The sequence below is a fragment of the Gymnoscopelus braueri genome (genome assembly GCF_963280865.1).
Source record: "Gymnoscopelus braueri genome assembly, chromosome: 8".
Taxonomy (NCBI): domain Eukaryota; kingdom Metazoa; phylum Chordata; class Actinopteri; order Myctophiformes; family Myctophidae; genus Gymnoscopelus; species Gymnoscopelus braueri.
Window position 1 is genome coordinate 7723396 of NC_137609.1, and position 16873 is coordinate 7740268.

Consider the following 16873-nt stretch of genomic DNA (forward strand, 5'->3'; position numbering starts at 1 on the left):
CCATCTGAAATACTTCAGATATCTTATTTGTAAGAGAAAAAGTTTTTTGAATTGAAAGTATTAGTAATAGTAATATACTAGTAATATTAATATAATTAAAAAGTCTCTTTACACAATGGAGATCTGCAATGTCTATGTGTTCCTTTTCCAATTATTTTCTAACTACAAGCATTTAGCAAAATATACTGGATCTACAAGCTCACAACGCATTGCAACTCGACGGGGTCCACCTACTGTACAGTACCTCTACTGTATATACTGTAGGTTTTTAAGTGGTTATAACATGTTAGTTGGTCTTTCCCTAGCCTATATGTGGTGTACTCTGAAGTGTGAAGAGGATATAGTGTTTACTGTATCAATTGTACCACATGTACTATTGCACTGTAAATACAGTAAGTCTCTCACCAGAACTCTCCATCGTCATCCACTGTGATGCCAAGGTTTACTCTCTCTGCCTCGCCCACCTTGGACCACTCCTCAGAGCTGGAATGGAAGAGAGACAGTCAAATGTAGTAGAAATTCAGATGAAAGGAATTTTTCCATCCGCCCGTCCAGCTCTTTTGTTCCAAACATTCCACAGTATATCTATACTGTGTGCATTGCCATGGAATCTGCTCTGCAGCCAATGAAGACTGCACATTATGGTGACCCCCATGACCTTTCCTGCACTTGCATACAAGGTATCTCATGAAGGTCATGATTTATGAGCTTCCTGAGAAGGCCGATCACAGGATGAATCTGGTGACCCCCATGACCTTTTCCTCTAGTGCCCCCCTCAGTGAATATACAATATATGCCCCCCCAATTCTGCCTCTGATAATCATTTTATGGTAAATGGGTACTACTGTATGCTATGCTACGGTACAGAGCACGCACGTGCACGCTAGAACGCCCCCCCCTCCCCTTAGATTCACGAGCCAAGTACTACTTTGCATAACAGGTTTACAAGTGAGTGTGAAAATGTGTCCTCACTCCTCACATCTATAGGCTACACCATATATATACACACATCTATAAGCTACACCATATATATATATATATATATATATATATATATATATATATATATATATATATATATATACACACACACATCTATAGGCTACACGGTAAGCATCACAGCAGGTTGGCTTCAGTAGGTCTGCTGCCAGTATCCCATCTGCACGCAGCAATGCCTCAGCCACCGTCAAAGAAGAGAAAGATACTAGTTCAAAGCAAACTTTTTGTTTCAGCTCCCATAATTCATGGCATTCCTTGAATTTGTATTGTTTAAAAAGACTAAAACTAAGCTAAAAAACATTTACTATACAAACATGTTAACTACTTTAAGGTCAAATAAAATGCACGCGGTGTGCCCGTGTAGTGCGTGCGCGTGACATCATTAAAATACCGTTTGACCGGGGGGAAAAAAATCACCAATAGACCCCTGGTCAAGACCCTAAATAGGGTTGCAAGAAGGTGAAGGTGGGGTTGACACTTGGACCAGGGCCTGGAGGCAATCCGGTGTCCTTACTAATTACCAGACGGCCTCTCTATACCCACTAACCACTTGAACCCTAGTGCCCCCTATACTCTGTGGGGGAACATAGCAGATCGACAACCAGATTTGGTGTAGAAGGAAACCAGAGCAGACCAAAGCACAGAGCCAAGTATAATAGGGTTTAAGTGACTAAGCAGTGTATAGGCTCTAGGTTGAAGGGTTTTGGAGGTGAGATAAGGTTACAGTGAAACCGGTACGGCCAGTCAGCCAGCCCAGCCGTTCCTCCTCCTCACCAGTGGTGGAAAAAGTACTCACATTTTTTGACTTAAGTAAAAGTATCAATACCGCAATGTAGAAATACTCTGTTACAAGTGAAAGTCCGGAATTCAAAATGTACTTGAGTAAAAGTACAAAAGTATTGGCATCAAAATGTACTTAAAGTACCAAAAGCAAAAGTACTCATCGTGCAGAATGTCCCATTTCAAGTTTTAAAAAGTGTATAAAAATCTTTTGAAAATAGCAGATCTACAAGCTCACAATGCGTCGCATTGCGATGCATTGTGAGCTTGTAGATCGGCTATTTTCAAATGGCCGAAATGTACATAGGGCTGAAGTGGCTAATGTCTGTTTTGTAATAATACTCAAAATCTACAAAGTAACTAGTAACTAAAGTTTTCAAATAATTACAGTGGAGTAAACGTACAATATTTGCCTCTGAGATTAGTGCAGCGGCTAAAAGCAATATTTTGGGAGAATCGTTCACTTGGTGATACAAGCGTGAAACTTGGTACAGATCATCTTTAGAGGTCATTTATCGATTTTTTTAATCGAGCCACTTGAAAATCAAAGATGGCGGCCATTTATTTAAAGATAGCTGCCAAAATGTGTCTGATTTAGCTTTTCAGCATATTTTTGCCTATGCTTTTGTGATGTCAATCACCAAAACACCAAATAGAGCTCCCCTAGTATACTTCTGAACATTTGCAACATTATTCTTTAGTTTTTTCTAAACTGTTTTTAATGTTTTACAATAAAAAAAACAAGATATAGGCTAAATCGGGGATTAAACCAATAGAAATTAAAAAAGAAAATCTCAAGATTTCTGAACATGTAGTTATTTTTAACTGCTGTGGGTGGAGGAGGGATTTGTGAGGGTTAATTGGTCAGCAGGTGTTTCCAACTATCTAATTAAGCTCTCCTCTATATAGGTGCAGGCTGTGACTGCCTTCAGTTTCTGCCTCCTTATCCTTACACAACAGAGTGAGAGCGAGCGCTTTAGCGGAGCAGATAAGTGCTACGATCTTTCAATTTATGATACAAGCGTGAAAATTGGCGTGAGCAGTCTCCATGGGTCACTTGACAAGAAAATTGTCTGAGCCATTTGTAATTCCAAGATGGCGGCCATTTTTCAAGATGGCCGACATCTTAGTGGGCAGTTAAGTGATATGATGGTTTATTTGGTGATACAAGCATGAAAATTGGCATGAGCAGTCTCTGTGGGTCACTTGACAATAGGCCACCCACAGCTACTTGAAATTTCAAGATGGCGGCCATTTTTCAAGATGGCCAACACTTTAGTGGAGCAATTAAGTTATATAATGGTTTATTTGGTGATACAAGCATGAACATTGGCATGAGCAGTCTCTGTGGGTCACTTGACAATAGGCCACCCACAGCTACTTGAAATTTCAAGATGGCGGCCATTTTTCAAGATGGCCAACACTTTAGTGGAGCAATTAAGTTATATAATGGTTTATTTGGTGATACAAGCATTAAATTTTGCATGAGCAGTCTCTAAGGGTTGCTTGACAAGAAAACACTCCCAGCCACTTTAAATTTCTATTTTCAAGATGGCCGCCCCCTGGATCCTCAAAAGATACATTTTCTCATAGAAATGTATGTTTTTTTTTCATTAAGGACGATTATACGATTATTATTATTATGCTAAAGAACAACTTTTAACATATCACAATATAGTTGTGTTGATTTGTTGATCATAGATAGATTAGATAAGAGTGAATATCTGCACTACCAGGGCACACTGGTGATATATCACTGCTGTTAAACTCAGAGTGGGGTTCAATGTCAGCTAATTGAAAGTTGGTATCCCAAATGCTGTCTAATTTACCCCAAAACAGTTAGATAGCCGCACCTGAATTGACAGGTTGTGCCAGCACGGGAGAGCCGAGCCAAGGTTAATGGGGTTTTAGTTAACCGGATGGTGTACAGATCGCTCAGGATTTAAATGGCATTGGATGAACGATCGAACTAAGTGTAGGGTTAAGGCACGAACTTAGTTGTATCCCATACATCAAAGTGCTTGGTAAAAGGTGGTAAAAGGATAAACCCTCGGCCTCTGCCTATGCTGCAGACATGGCAGAAGCCATCATAACAGTTGTGAAAACTAACTGGGACAGATGTTTAATTTGTCAGCAGGTCACCAAGGAAAAACTCATTCAGCCGAGTTTATTCAACAGAGAGCACGATCGTACTGGTTATGATACCATTGCAAGAAATGTTCCATTATTTCATAAGATCAATGCTCTGCCTATCTTACTTAGTCCAACCCGACTAGATGAAGGTGATGGCATAGAAAGCACATCGACAAGAAACAGAGCAAAATATAATTCAAGCTGTAAACTTAGGTTCAACAACACAGAGCTGGAAAGGGCCCAAAAGAGAGCATCTACATCTGCTGAAGACACTGAAGATACCAAAGATATCCATGTCAAGAGGCCAAGAAGATCTAATGTATGACCGGTCCAGCGATGTCACAACTGTGAACGAGGCCAGGCTTGATCTCTTTGCCAGAAAGCAAAGACAATATGACTTGATCCCACCAACTCAAGCAGCACTCAAAGAGCATGCCAAACATGCTTCTTATGAGGCTGGATACGTGCGGGGACAGGCATTGAAGCGACATCCACAAATGCCGAGCCCATCTGACTGGGGATGGGTGGAACAGGACGAGAAGTGGAAAGTCTTCTGGACTCCACTTCCACCTATTGCGGAGAGTTGTTGGGAGTTGACCAAATGTGGGTGCTCCAAGGCATGTACTGGAAGGTGTAACTGCTTCAGATATGGACTCAGTTTCACATGCCTATGTAGTTGCCCCTGCTAGAACCTATTTGCATGTTTATTTTGCCAGAGTTATTCCCTGTTGTCCTCTGTGTTTTCAAGTGGAGGCCTATGGCTCGGCTTCCCCTCGTCACATCGACGCATCATGTTTTACTTTTTATCTAGTCTATTACTGTGTAATTTTCAGTTGTTACTTTGTAACATTGCTTCCACTGCCTTCCACTGCCATATCTAACAGTGAAGCACATTTTCAGTTTAGTTCCTTAGTATCGTTTGTCATGGTTCCGTGGCTATTGCCATTCAGTATTAGCCATTACTCATAATTTTGGAGCACTGTCCGTTCAGCACCACAACTGTGCTTATCAGCACCACAACTGTGCTAATTTATTCATCTTATTTTTTGTTTCCCCACCCCTTAGTATTTATTTGACACATGTAATGGCTGTTAGTTTAAAAAAAACAATATATATATATATATATATATATATATATATATATATATATATATATATATATATATATATCCTCCCTTGTGACTGTTACCTTGTCGTGGTAAGGGAGCTTGTTTAGGCCTACCTCAGTGAACCCTGAGAGCTATGCCGGTGGGAGGCAACTCCTGACAGGTCTTACCAAACTGGACAGGTCGTGGGCGAGGAGTCAGACAAAACACAGTCAAACAACCTCTCTTGACAGAGCTTTTTGAGGAACCCAATACATTTCTATGAGAAAAGGTATCATTTAAAGATTGACATCTTGAAATTTCAAGTGGCTGTGGGCGGTTTCTTGTCAAATGACCTTTTGAGACGGCTCATGGCAATTTTCATGCTTGTATCACCAACTAAATGATTTCTTAAGCTTAACTAGTCCACTAAGGTGGTGGCCATCTTGAAAAATGTCCGCCATCTTGACATTTCAAGTAGCTGTGGGTGGCTTATTGTCAAGTGACCCACAGAGACTGCTCATGCCAATTTTCATGCTTGTATCACCAAATGAACCATTATATAACTTAAATGCTCCACTAAAGTGTTGGCCATCTTGAAAAATGGCCGCCATCTTGAAATTTCAAGTAGCTGTGGGTGGCCTATTGTCAAGTGACCCACAGAGACTGCTCATGCCAATTTTCATGCTTGTATCACCAAATAAACCATCATATCACTTAACTGCCCACTAAGGTATCGGCCATCTTGAAAAATGGCCGCCATCTTGGATTTTTGAGTGGCTCGATTAAAAAAGTCAAAGAGTTGACCTAAAGGAATGTTCATGCCAATTTTCACGCTTGTATCACAAAGTGAACGATTGTTCCTACTATCTGCTCTACTAGATGTAGTGGAGTAAAAGTAAAAGTATTGGAAATTGGAAATACTCAAGTAAAGTACAAATACCTCAAAATTGTACTTAAGTAAATGTAATTTGTTACTTTACCTGTCGCTCCAGGCTCCGTTCCACTCCGTCTTGCCCCAGGGGTTCCTCATGCGGATCATGGGGATGGTCTCGTTCTTGAAGTACGCCAGCAGGCCGTGGCCCATGCGCACCTTCTTCACCGCCGTCACCGAGTAGGCGTGGCCCTTCACCAGCCCGTTGGCCAGCTTCATCTCTATCTCTGTCGGGGATGCCTGTTATAGTGGAAGGACAAGCATGGATCTGTTCAGGTTATAAGGTTATAGGTTAAGGGTTAGGTTGAGGTATGTATCTGTTGGTGTTAAAGACGGGATGCCGTGATTTTCAGTGATCCCCCCCCCCCCCCCCTAAAACATAATCATCAGGTATTATGGCTATACTAGGAGGAAGATTTTTTTCAAAAAAGTGTACAGAAATTGTTAAAATTATGTTTTTATGTGGACACGCCTCCAGTTCATTAAGTATACCTGGTTCTCACCTTAGCACCTCCTCCACCACCCTAGCACCACCCACCTGTCCTCGTCCCTCCTCCTCCTCATGCCCACACCTGTTGTGTTATGATAATGAGGGGGAGGGTATGTTTTTACTATGTCACTAAAGGGCTGTTTTTCTATTGGCACGTTTGACCCTCAAGGTTTCAGCCTCCAGGTAGAAACTCCAAATAGTCTTAGAAGACATAAAACACCATAAAAACACCACCAGGGGGCTTAATGAAGTTCTATCAACCTCATAGACACATGAAAAACAGAAAAAGTGCAAAACCATGGCACCACCTCTTTAAGGTTAGGTCAAGGGGTTAAGGTTGGGTGTGGGTTAAGGTTACGGTAAGGATTTTGTTAAGGCATGGGTTCTGTTAGAGTTAAATTCCGGACTACCTTTTTCTTTTATATGATTTTATTATATCCTAGGACAAGTGGTACAGTAGAAAGAATTCATAACTCCATCCGATCTGACGTTCATATCGACAGAAACTTCACCAAAGTGTTTTTGTCATGGGCCGCCATAGTGTTTACAAGCTGACTTGGATGACATCGCGGGTGAAATCTCGTCTTGCGAGACTTCCGGAGGGGAGACACTGTGGAGGGTTTTCTGTCGATATGAATGTCAGATCTCACAAAAAGATAAGCGATTAAAATACGCGATCTACTGTAGCGCATGGCCCGTACTCGAGTTTTTAACTGTGGTGGACTCAGGATGGAGTTATGAATTCTTTCTACTGTACCACTCGTCCTAGGATATAATAATAGCATATAAAAGGTATGAAAAAGGTAGTCCGGAATTTTCCTAATAATACCCAAAGCACTTGAGGACACCTTTTTAACTGTTAGAAACAAGCAAGTAATATATCAAGACCTTTTCATGTCAAGGACCCCCAAAATGATGTGTACTTAGCCGCAAAGCAAAGTTTTTAGATATTTTTTATGTTTTTAAAGATTTGCACAAATTTTCTAAAAAATAAAGAAGCAGATCTATAAGCTTGTAGATCTGCTATTTTTGAATAGCCAAAGTAATATTCTTTCCCGGTCTTAATGGGTTTTAAAGGGAGCCAATAAAAGGAGTGGTACGACCCCGCTGGAAAGAATTCTGGTCATGAGTTGAGCAGCTAGAATAATGGACCAATTGAAGTTTATTATGTTTATTCAAGTTCTTATGGGGTCAGCATCAGGTTTAGAGGGTAGGCTATACTGGAGTTATTACAGCAGGTTGGAGAGAAGAGGGAACAAGACCAGAAGTCAGGAAGGAATATACTGTATTATGTCAGTTATTAAAGAAGACAGAGAAGGTAGACTTGCCACAGAGGTAGACGAAATACTCGACCCCAGTACTTGAGTAAGAGTACAGACACTCCTGGTCAAATTTACTTTATAAAGTAGCTCAGTCAAAATGTTACTCAAGTAAGAGTAAAAAAGTAATTGCTTATAAATATAATTAAGTTTCAATACATAAAGTACAAGTAAAAGTAGAAGTAGAAGTAAACAGAAGACAGAAACACGGCTAGTGTGAGAGCAGAAGTGTGTCCAATTGCATTTTAGGGATGAAAAAAAAAAAAAGCCAACCTGAAAATGCTCAGTACTTTACCCGCCTTCCTAGAAATGTACTCGAGTAAAAGTCAAATATTTGTCTTGGAAATGTACTCAATTAAGAGTAATAAGTATTTAAAAAAATCTAATACTCAAGTAAAGTACAGATCCTCAGAATATGTACTTAACTAACACATTCACCGCCAAAGTTTTTTCATAATAAAATCACCCACTGCCAGGGTTTTTAATCATTTTTTTATAGAAACAATGTGAATTATTTGTCCGTTTATTTTTTAACATTGAAGTGAATGGATTCTTTTTTTATTTATTTTTATTATTTCGTTAGGGTTAGGGTTATAAATTTATACGCAAAAATTAGAGAAACTTTTTAGGAATTCAAAAACAGAATAAAAAAAAACACCATTGACTGAAAAGGGGAGAATTCTCCCCTTTGGCGGTGAGTGTGTTTAAGTACAGTACTCAAGTACATTTACTCCGTTACTGTCATGATATTATACTGGACATGATATTATTACAGTAAATGAGCAGGAAGGGGGTCTAGCCCGGCAGGTATGATTTGGACTCATGAATGAAACCAGATATTTCAGCAACCGTTTGGAGTTTAAAAACGTGCATTTTGAAGAACTGAGGGGCACGCATAGAGTCAAATAAAGTGTATGTGGTGTTGTTTTGAAGAGAGCAATTTGTTTTGTGAATATTTTCAGTTTTTGGCATCAAAAAAGGTCATTAAGGAGTTACATTGTTGCAATTGAATACTGGCGAGGTGCAGAGAGTGTCCGGTGGCCGCAAAATATTGTTTACAGGGCTCTTGTGTTCATTAAATATGCATAATAGATAGATTTAGCTGTGGCACGGGCATCCTTTATAATGAAGAATGTGGCTGTTGTACATATGAAAAAACAAGGACAGGTTTCACATTAAGGGGTTATGTATGGTTTTGCGTGCATTTGTTACATTTACGGATAAGGGTTAGTCTTGTATCTGATGTGGTGGAAGAAGCTAGTATACTCACATTTTGTACTTAAGTAAAAGTACTGTAGCAATACCACAATATAAAAATACTCTGTTACAAGTAAAAGGCCTGTGTTCAAAATGTTTCTTCTTGAGTAAAAGTAAAAAAGTATTGGCATCAAAATATACTTAAAGTACCAAAAGTAAAAGTACTGAAATGTTTGAAAATAGCAGATCTACAAGCTCACAACGTGTCGCGATGCGACACGTTGTGAGCTTGTAGATCGGCTATTTTCAAATAGCCTACGTATAAAATAAGGCTAAAGTGGTTAATGTATGTTTTATAATATAATGATTTATTTCTGCAAAGTATCTAGTAACTAAAGCTTTCAAATACTTGTAGTGGAGTAAAAGTACAATATTTGCCTTTGAGATGTAGTGGAGTAGAAGTAAAAGTACTGAAAATAATAAATACTCCAGTAAAGTAAAAAAAAATACCTCAAAATTGTACTTAAGTAGCCTACAGTACATGAGTAAATGTACTTAGTTACTTTACACCACTGCTATTATGTAAAAAATATTATAACAATGTATATTGTATACAAGATTAGAAACATTGGAGAAAAAAAGGTGAACGTACGGCGATAGAGGAGCTGATGATTCCTCCCCGGTCCCAGACTTTCAGCAGGTCTTCAAAGAACTGGTCCTGCTTCTTCTGGTCTTTGTAAAAAGCCTCGGTCTCCAGGTTGACGGCCTCTGTCACGGCGCCGCTGAAATCCACCACGGCGTCACCCGTGTTACCGCCTTCTAGTGACTCATAGCACCCAGACAGCCTGCACACACACAGACAGACAGAGAGACAGACAGACAGACAGACAGGCAGGCAGACAGACAGACAGACAGACAGACAGACAGACAGGCAGGCAGGAGAGAGAAAAAGGCTCAATTAACCTGCAAGTCGTTGCTGTCGGGCAGAAACCTCCTATCTCCATATTTTTAATGAATGCCCTACTTCATCATACTGCAGCGTCACACAAAAGTATCCAAAATAGCAGATCTACAAGCTCGAAACGTGACGGTGGTGCGAAGCGACACGTTTTGAGCTTGTCGATCTGCTATTTTAGCTATTTATTATAATTGTTTTATCCTGAAAAGTAACAGTTTTATAATGAGGTTTGGAATCAGGTGCAACAGAGACAAAATCACGTTGTAAATGAAGTGAAGCTGGATTGTAGACACGGTGAAATGTTAGGAGGTAAAACTAAATCACATGGGAGTCATCTGAACAGAACGATGAGGTAATCTGCTGCCGTGTTGGAAGCCGTCCATGTAATGAGCCTTGTGACTGAGGAGCATTTGGGGAAAGTGAATGGCAGCAGTTAAAATGTAGAGTCGGATTTATAAATTAAGCCAGCGTTTGATTTGAAAATGAATCTTGAAATGTTCTTATCCACTTAAACCCTATATACATATATGTACAAATGTTGATACGGTTTGAAAATGTGCCCAAAATAGGGATGCTAGAGTTAATGTGGTTAACATACATTTTAGATGAAATTGTTAAATTGTGATATTATCCAACATAAATATCACACGTGTCGGACGGTCTACATGCATTTATTTAATTCAGTCTGACCAGAGGCAGGGATAAACCATATCCCCGCTGGTGAAATGTATGAGGAGGGATATCAAAAGGAGAGGCATGGAAGATTGTAGGTTGGCAATGTTCAAAAGATCTTGAAAATGTGTGAACAATGAACATTTTTGAACAAAACGTTTTCAGATGAGGCGCTCGGGTGGCGCAGTGGTAAAGTCCCTGCCCAGTTCCCACCACCACCACCACCACCACGGAGGTTGTGGGTTCAAATCCACTGTGGTGCATCCGGCTTTATCAGGCGTGAACACAACTGGCCCGTGTTCAGGGCCGGGCCGGGCCGGGCCGGGCCGGGCGGGGAGGGTGATATTGAACATTGCATGTACTCCTACGCAGGCACGCCGATTTATGTGCACGGCCGTGGGGGCTCAACTCGAGCCGCAATAGCCCCGCCCCCCCGCTGCGAGCCGTTTCTCTGTCTGGGCTATTGTTCTAGGTGTCAACGGCGCGTTAACACCTATCTGCGCCCCGCTATGGTAATGGTAATGGTACTGTAAGTTTGAGCCTCCGCGTCATCAGTGCCCATACCCTAGGTGGGGTTGGCGAAAGGGCCTTTCTGTGTGGAGTTTGCATGTTCTCCCCGTGTCTCCTAGGGTAGATACCCTCACAAAAACATGCAGTAATCCTGGTCACTATACTGCCTCCCCCTGGCCAGCCGGGGCGCCTGATGGAGGGGAAGGGAACTGGTTGGAATAACGTGTTCCTTCCACACGCTACGTCCTACCAGGGAAACTCTCCCCTGTCAGGTGACAAGAAGGTCAGTTGGCTGTCATGCATTGAAGCAGGCATGAGCTCGGCCCTGGCCTCCCTAGGTTGGCAGAGGGAAGGTAGTGGTGCCCAGGATTACATAGACAATTGGCACTGGGTGTAAAAAATAGGGTTACAAAATCGTGGGATAAAAATGTTGTAAAAAAAAAAAGTTTGAGCCTGACATCTGAGATTCATGAGGGGGCTGACCAATTGAGTGTGGGGGCGCTGGACCCGAAGCCCCCCCCCTATCGGCGCCCCTGCTCCTACGGGTTGGAGGCGGCACCTGTCAGCACTCAATAGGGAGTGTTGGGCGGGAGGAGTAGGAAAAAATGCTCTACGTCCTCCCGGTGGGGGCTCCTCACTGGCAGGTGGGTCAGTAGGATGCAACAGCAGTGACCACACAGAAATGTAATGTGTGTGGGGAGGAATTAATTGGCATAACGACTAAATTGGGGAGAAAAAGGGGGTAAAAAATTATTGGCTACTCTATAAAAAAATATATATATATATATATGAGAGAGAGAGAGAGAGAGAGAGAGAGAGAGAGAGAGAGAGAGAGAGAGAAAATACATTAAACACATGTAAAAAGTATTAAAATGCATTAATTAGTCTGTCTCTTTACTATAGCTTTTTGAATAGTGATTTCTGTGTCACTTTGGTCATTAACAGATGTAAAGAGCTCCATGTGTCAATTTCTCTGTATTCTACTGTGCGCTTTAAATAATTTGTGTTTGCCTTGGGGCCTTGGGAAGTGAAAAGCGGCCTTGTGTTGCCTGTCTGGTGTCATATGTATATGACTCTAAATTGTGTTTCAGCTGACTGTACCGAAATGATGGGGTTTTGGATTGTAAAACCTTCCATGTTGAGAGTAGCAGTGCAGCAGTCATTTTGTCTTGAACCTTTAGCCATGTCACGGGTGCCCTTGACATGAAAAGGTTTGAGAGCCACTGTTCTATAGATGTATATATAATATAATAATAATAATAATAATATATAATAACACAGCTCACTGACTTGGCGTAGGCCTTCTCCAGCAAGGCGCTCCAGAACTCGTTGTTGAGCTTGGAGTGGCAGTAGATGAGCTCTCCGTTCAGGGTGGGCAGCCGGTCGTCCACCACCACGTCCACCCACTCCCCAAACACCCAGAACTGGAAGTGGAAGATGCCGGCATAGCTCTCTGGGTGCTTAGAGTCCCACTCCTGTTCCTCCCAGTCAGGAATCACCTGGAAACACATAACTATACGGTTAGCTACGGTATATAACCGTTATTTTTATACAATGGGCTACTCAAAAATAGCAGATCTACGGTGCCGCGCTACGAGCTTGTAGATCTGCTATTTTTGAAAAATCTTGAACATTTTGTGCAGATTTTTGAATATATATATATTTGAAACAATACACACACACACACACACACGCACGCACGCACACAAACATTTAACATTTACAAATGATATTCATTAACTGTACTACAAGCAGATAAAATAAGCGTAACCTTAGCTAAAACATTGCTGAAATAACATCTTACCCCTAAGGAAGACAACATTAATGTAGAGTCTAGATTCATATTATCTTCACAAGTGATGAGAATCGATGCATTTCAACATTGTCTTAGCTGTAAGGTTGTCATGCTGACAGACTGCTTATTCGTTTGTATTATAGCTGGCTTTGTGTTGATGCCTTTTGATTTTGTGTGCATGCATGCTTTAATGCTTTTCTTTATCATTTCGAGATTTTGAGTTTCAGTGCTTTGGAAGCCAGTCTATAGTGGCAGTGGCAGCAGTTCAGCATCAAGGACTCCCATTGGACAAGTGAGCTATGAACAGGTGCAGGGCATGAGCTAATTACTCTATTGCAGGCTGCTATTGGTGCTGGGCTGGAAGGCTCTCCCTATTTATTGGCCACTGTTGCAAACCTGATTAGTTAAGCATTACACAGGAAAAGCAAAGACCTCCACAAGTATGGAGGAGGAAGGACCTGGACTCAAACAGAAACCAACTGGACCCCCATCCCTGGAACAAAATATTTTGAGATGGGGGTCCGCGGCCATACCTTGACATGCAAAAGTTAAATCACCACTGATATAGAAACATAAGTTTTTCAGAAAACTGTTGGGATTTAGAAGACATTTGTAGAATCGGCTTCAGGTCTTAATGGGTTAAGAACCAAAGCCTTTGGCTTATTTGATTTTTAACACTACTGTGTAACAAGGTTACACTTATTTTGTGCGTCTACATTTTAAATATTTTCTATTTCTAAAACAAGACTATTTGCCCCAGAAATGACAGGAATGACTGAATGGCCCTTGAGGCGAATTATTTCCTTGATCAACTTTGAACTGAGTCAGGCCTCAGCTATGTCTTGTAAAGCCACAGTTATTTGTTGTATGACGGTCATAAAACAAATGTGGCTTTACAGCACATGGCTGAGTTGAAAATCAGGTAATTTCAGGAAGCAACATGGTCATGCTATATGACCGCATTGCTTCCTAAAAATTACCAGATTTTCAACTTAAATATACGTACAGCTGAAAACCAGTTACTCGTGACAGTCGTACAAGGAAGTATCAATTATCAGACGCAGTCGCAAAGCTTTAGAACTCAGCTGCCGGCACATACTTTAATTGTAGGCCTACTAGGCTTGTCACAATTATGACATAATCACCTGATCATTCCAGTCATTGTCATTTCTTTGTGTCATTTATTTTGTGTCATTTAAGTTATTTGCCATATCTGCCCTGTGCAGTTTAGTTTACAAAGCCTAAAAGGCAAACATTTTACATTTATGGTCTAGTGTTACCCGCCTCCCTTGTAAGGTCTCTCCTGCCTGTGATAGTGTGATTATTGTTAATTTGCCCAATCAGCCAATCCCTGTGTTCATTGTTCTTCAGCTCACCTGTGTCTAGTTAGTTTCCCAGTGTATTTATACACCCGTTTCCCCTGTATGTTTTGTTGGATAGTATGTTTACTGTAGCACCGGTTTTGTACTCTGTTCCTGTTACTTGTTCTGCTACAGTGTAGGCATACTTGTGTGAATCCTGGAGAAACAAATTGCGTCTTCCATTTTGTTTAACTTTGAAAAGCCCTGACAACATGATCCTGACTCACCTTTTTCCAGAGATGTGGTTTCAGTGCCAAACAGGAGCATGCGGCCACAAACCAACAGTTACCCACGAGCCCTTGGTTCAGATCATGGGAGCTGATGCCCTCCACAAACAGATGAGGCTCATCGCTGATCTCCTGCAACAGAAAAAAAAAACGTTTTTAACAATCAACCTTTTTTGAGCGGTCAGACCAGCGATTCCCAACCCGTGGGCTGGGGTCCACTGGTGGGCCGTGAGCATATTGCAAGTGGCCCCCCAAAATAATTGGCTATAAACACTTATTAATTCAAATTAAAAGTATTTTTTTCTTTCAAACCTTGGAAAAAAAACGAGTCTTAATTGTGATGCCATGATAGGAACTTAAAGTACAGTATGTTAGTTCCATTATCGAAGCCGTAACACAATGGATTGATTGATCATTAAAATAAACATGCCCACCCATCTTTCAGATTGTCTCCTTCAAGATTTTCAAGTGGGCCCTGATCCATAAAAGCTTTGGGAACCACTGGGTTTAGACCGATAGCTTACTCAGCCATTACAGCACTGGTTCTCAAAGTGGGGTCTGAGGACCCATAGGGGTCCTTTAGGGGGTTCCAGGGGGTCTCCAGCTAGATTTTAAAAAGCTAAGCCTTAAGCCTAGTTTATTTTCTAGCTATTTAAAAAAGAAAATAATCTTGTCCTGGCAACAAATCTTTTCAAATGGTGGTCCGTGGCCAAATACACATTAATTTGGGGGTCCCTCTTGACATAGAAATGTTTGAAAACCACAGCATTACAGTATACAGAACAACATTACAGCTCATTAACTGACACGCTCATTTTTATTTCTAGTAAAAATGTCTGTGTTGAAATTTTCTTGGCCAATTCAGGAACAGCCGAGAAAGAAGTGACCTTTTGATGGGAAAAAAAGTTACCCAAAAAGGAAATGATCTCTTGTGCAACAATAGCGATGATTTATACATAGTCTCACTTAAATCACTTCCAAATCCCAGCGCTGGGATTTAACACAGCTAGTGTTCAGACAGAGCGGGGAGAAGGTTGAGTGTGGGGGCGGGAGGCGCCGTGAACCGGTTAAGAAAACACTAACAATTCTGGAGTTGTCTAAACTTGTTCATGTCTGAATTTAGACAACTGTAGCCCCTTGGTATTGTTCTCATGATTTCAGACATGGCGCGAGGTCAGAGAACTGGCCAACGTTACAATAATTGTTGTCCTGGGGATAATATTATGTCTATGTTAGCCGTTGCAAAAAGTGACGTTAATAGATGATAATATTTCTGCTGTGATAGTACTGTAGGTCTACAACCCATTCAGTTTGATCGCATGTCCTTATAAACACTTTCATAACATCGCTGTGTGGAAAACAGGATTTAGTGATTATAAATCTTGTCATGTATCAATTTGGTTCTGGCCAGAGAGCTGACTATATTTTTAGCAATAAAACACCTAACAGGAAACAATGTTTACTTTGTTGAAATGTTCACACAGTTTCCAGATAGGCTGAGTTTCACCATGTGATTCACCAAAAAATGTCTCCCTGACCCTCGTGTTCTTGACCAGTATATTGACCATACATATTCACCTTTCACTGTTTCACCTTTTGTACTACTACTAAAAGAACGTTATCCGTTGTTGTGTTTACTCAAATATGAGCAAATAGAATAACTTCAACATCAAACACAGTACTCAGTAAAATCATCACCATCACCGCATACTGTATATTAAGGTTGGTTGGCACTCCCTTGTGATCAGCATTGTTTTTTATTTATTTATAAAGTTGTAATTGGGAGTTTACCTTCTTCTTTAAATTATATTTTGCAGTGGAAAACTAGTGCTCTCAGTCAGGACTGTTTGATGCTTGCGTTTCTCCACTAAGTTTGGAAAGTTTGCTTTCAAGTGTTGTGCCCGCATAGTACAGTATACCTGGAACACCTCACAGGGTTTGCTTAAGTAGACCTACAGCTCTCTTGTTCCCCTAGATCGCTTTCAGTCGGATATATCAACTTTGGTCAATCTAAATTGCAACCGTTTTAACTGATGTTGATATGTTCTTTTAAATCCTGTATTCTATTTATTTTTTGTGTTTGTGCTTTTCTCAGACTCGTAATCTCGGCACCGCTGGAAAAAGAGGGTCTCAGCCCTCAGTGTGTTTTCCGAGAATTAAATGAAGGTTGAAAATAAATTTAATTTAACTCGGAGTATGTACAAATTGAACCAAATTTGCTTCCATTTATATAGCCTACTCTCAGAGTTACTAATGGATGAAAGAACACAGGAGTTATTTTTTTTTACTGTGTGTGCCATTGTCAGTTGTCCTCGTGTGAACCTAACTCTACAGCTGTGGATGCCTGTCTGTCTGTCTGTCTGTGTGGAATGTTTAGAGAGGTGCTACTTGGCGGTTAACAGATAAGATCAGA

At 40.8% G+C, this 16873-nt stretch overlaps 1 protein-coding gene across 5 annotated transcripts in view; it reads right to left on the bottom strand.

Moving 5' to 3' along the window:
- Positions 1 to 16873, bottom strand: part of LOC308090007 (calpain-5-like) — a 36719-nt gene that overhangs the window by 14922 nt on the left and 4924 nt on the right. For all 5 annotated transcript variants that reach the window (XM_080435033.1, XM_080435030.1, XM_080435031.1 and 2 more), the window contains exons 3-7: positions 14461 to 14592; positions 12368 to 12576; positions 9590 to 9782; positions 5981 to 6171; positions 406 to 483 (exon numbers count right to left, since the gene is read on the bottom strand). In XM_080435033.1, coding sequence (XP_080291159.1) covers positions 406 to 483; positions 5981 to 6171; positions 9590 to 9782; positions 12368 to 12576; positions 14461 to 14592 — 803 coding nt within the window. The remainder of the gene's footprint in view (positions 1 to 405; positions 484 to 5980; positions 6172 to 9589; positions 9783 to 12367; positions 12577 to 14460; positions 14593 to 16873) is intronic.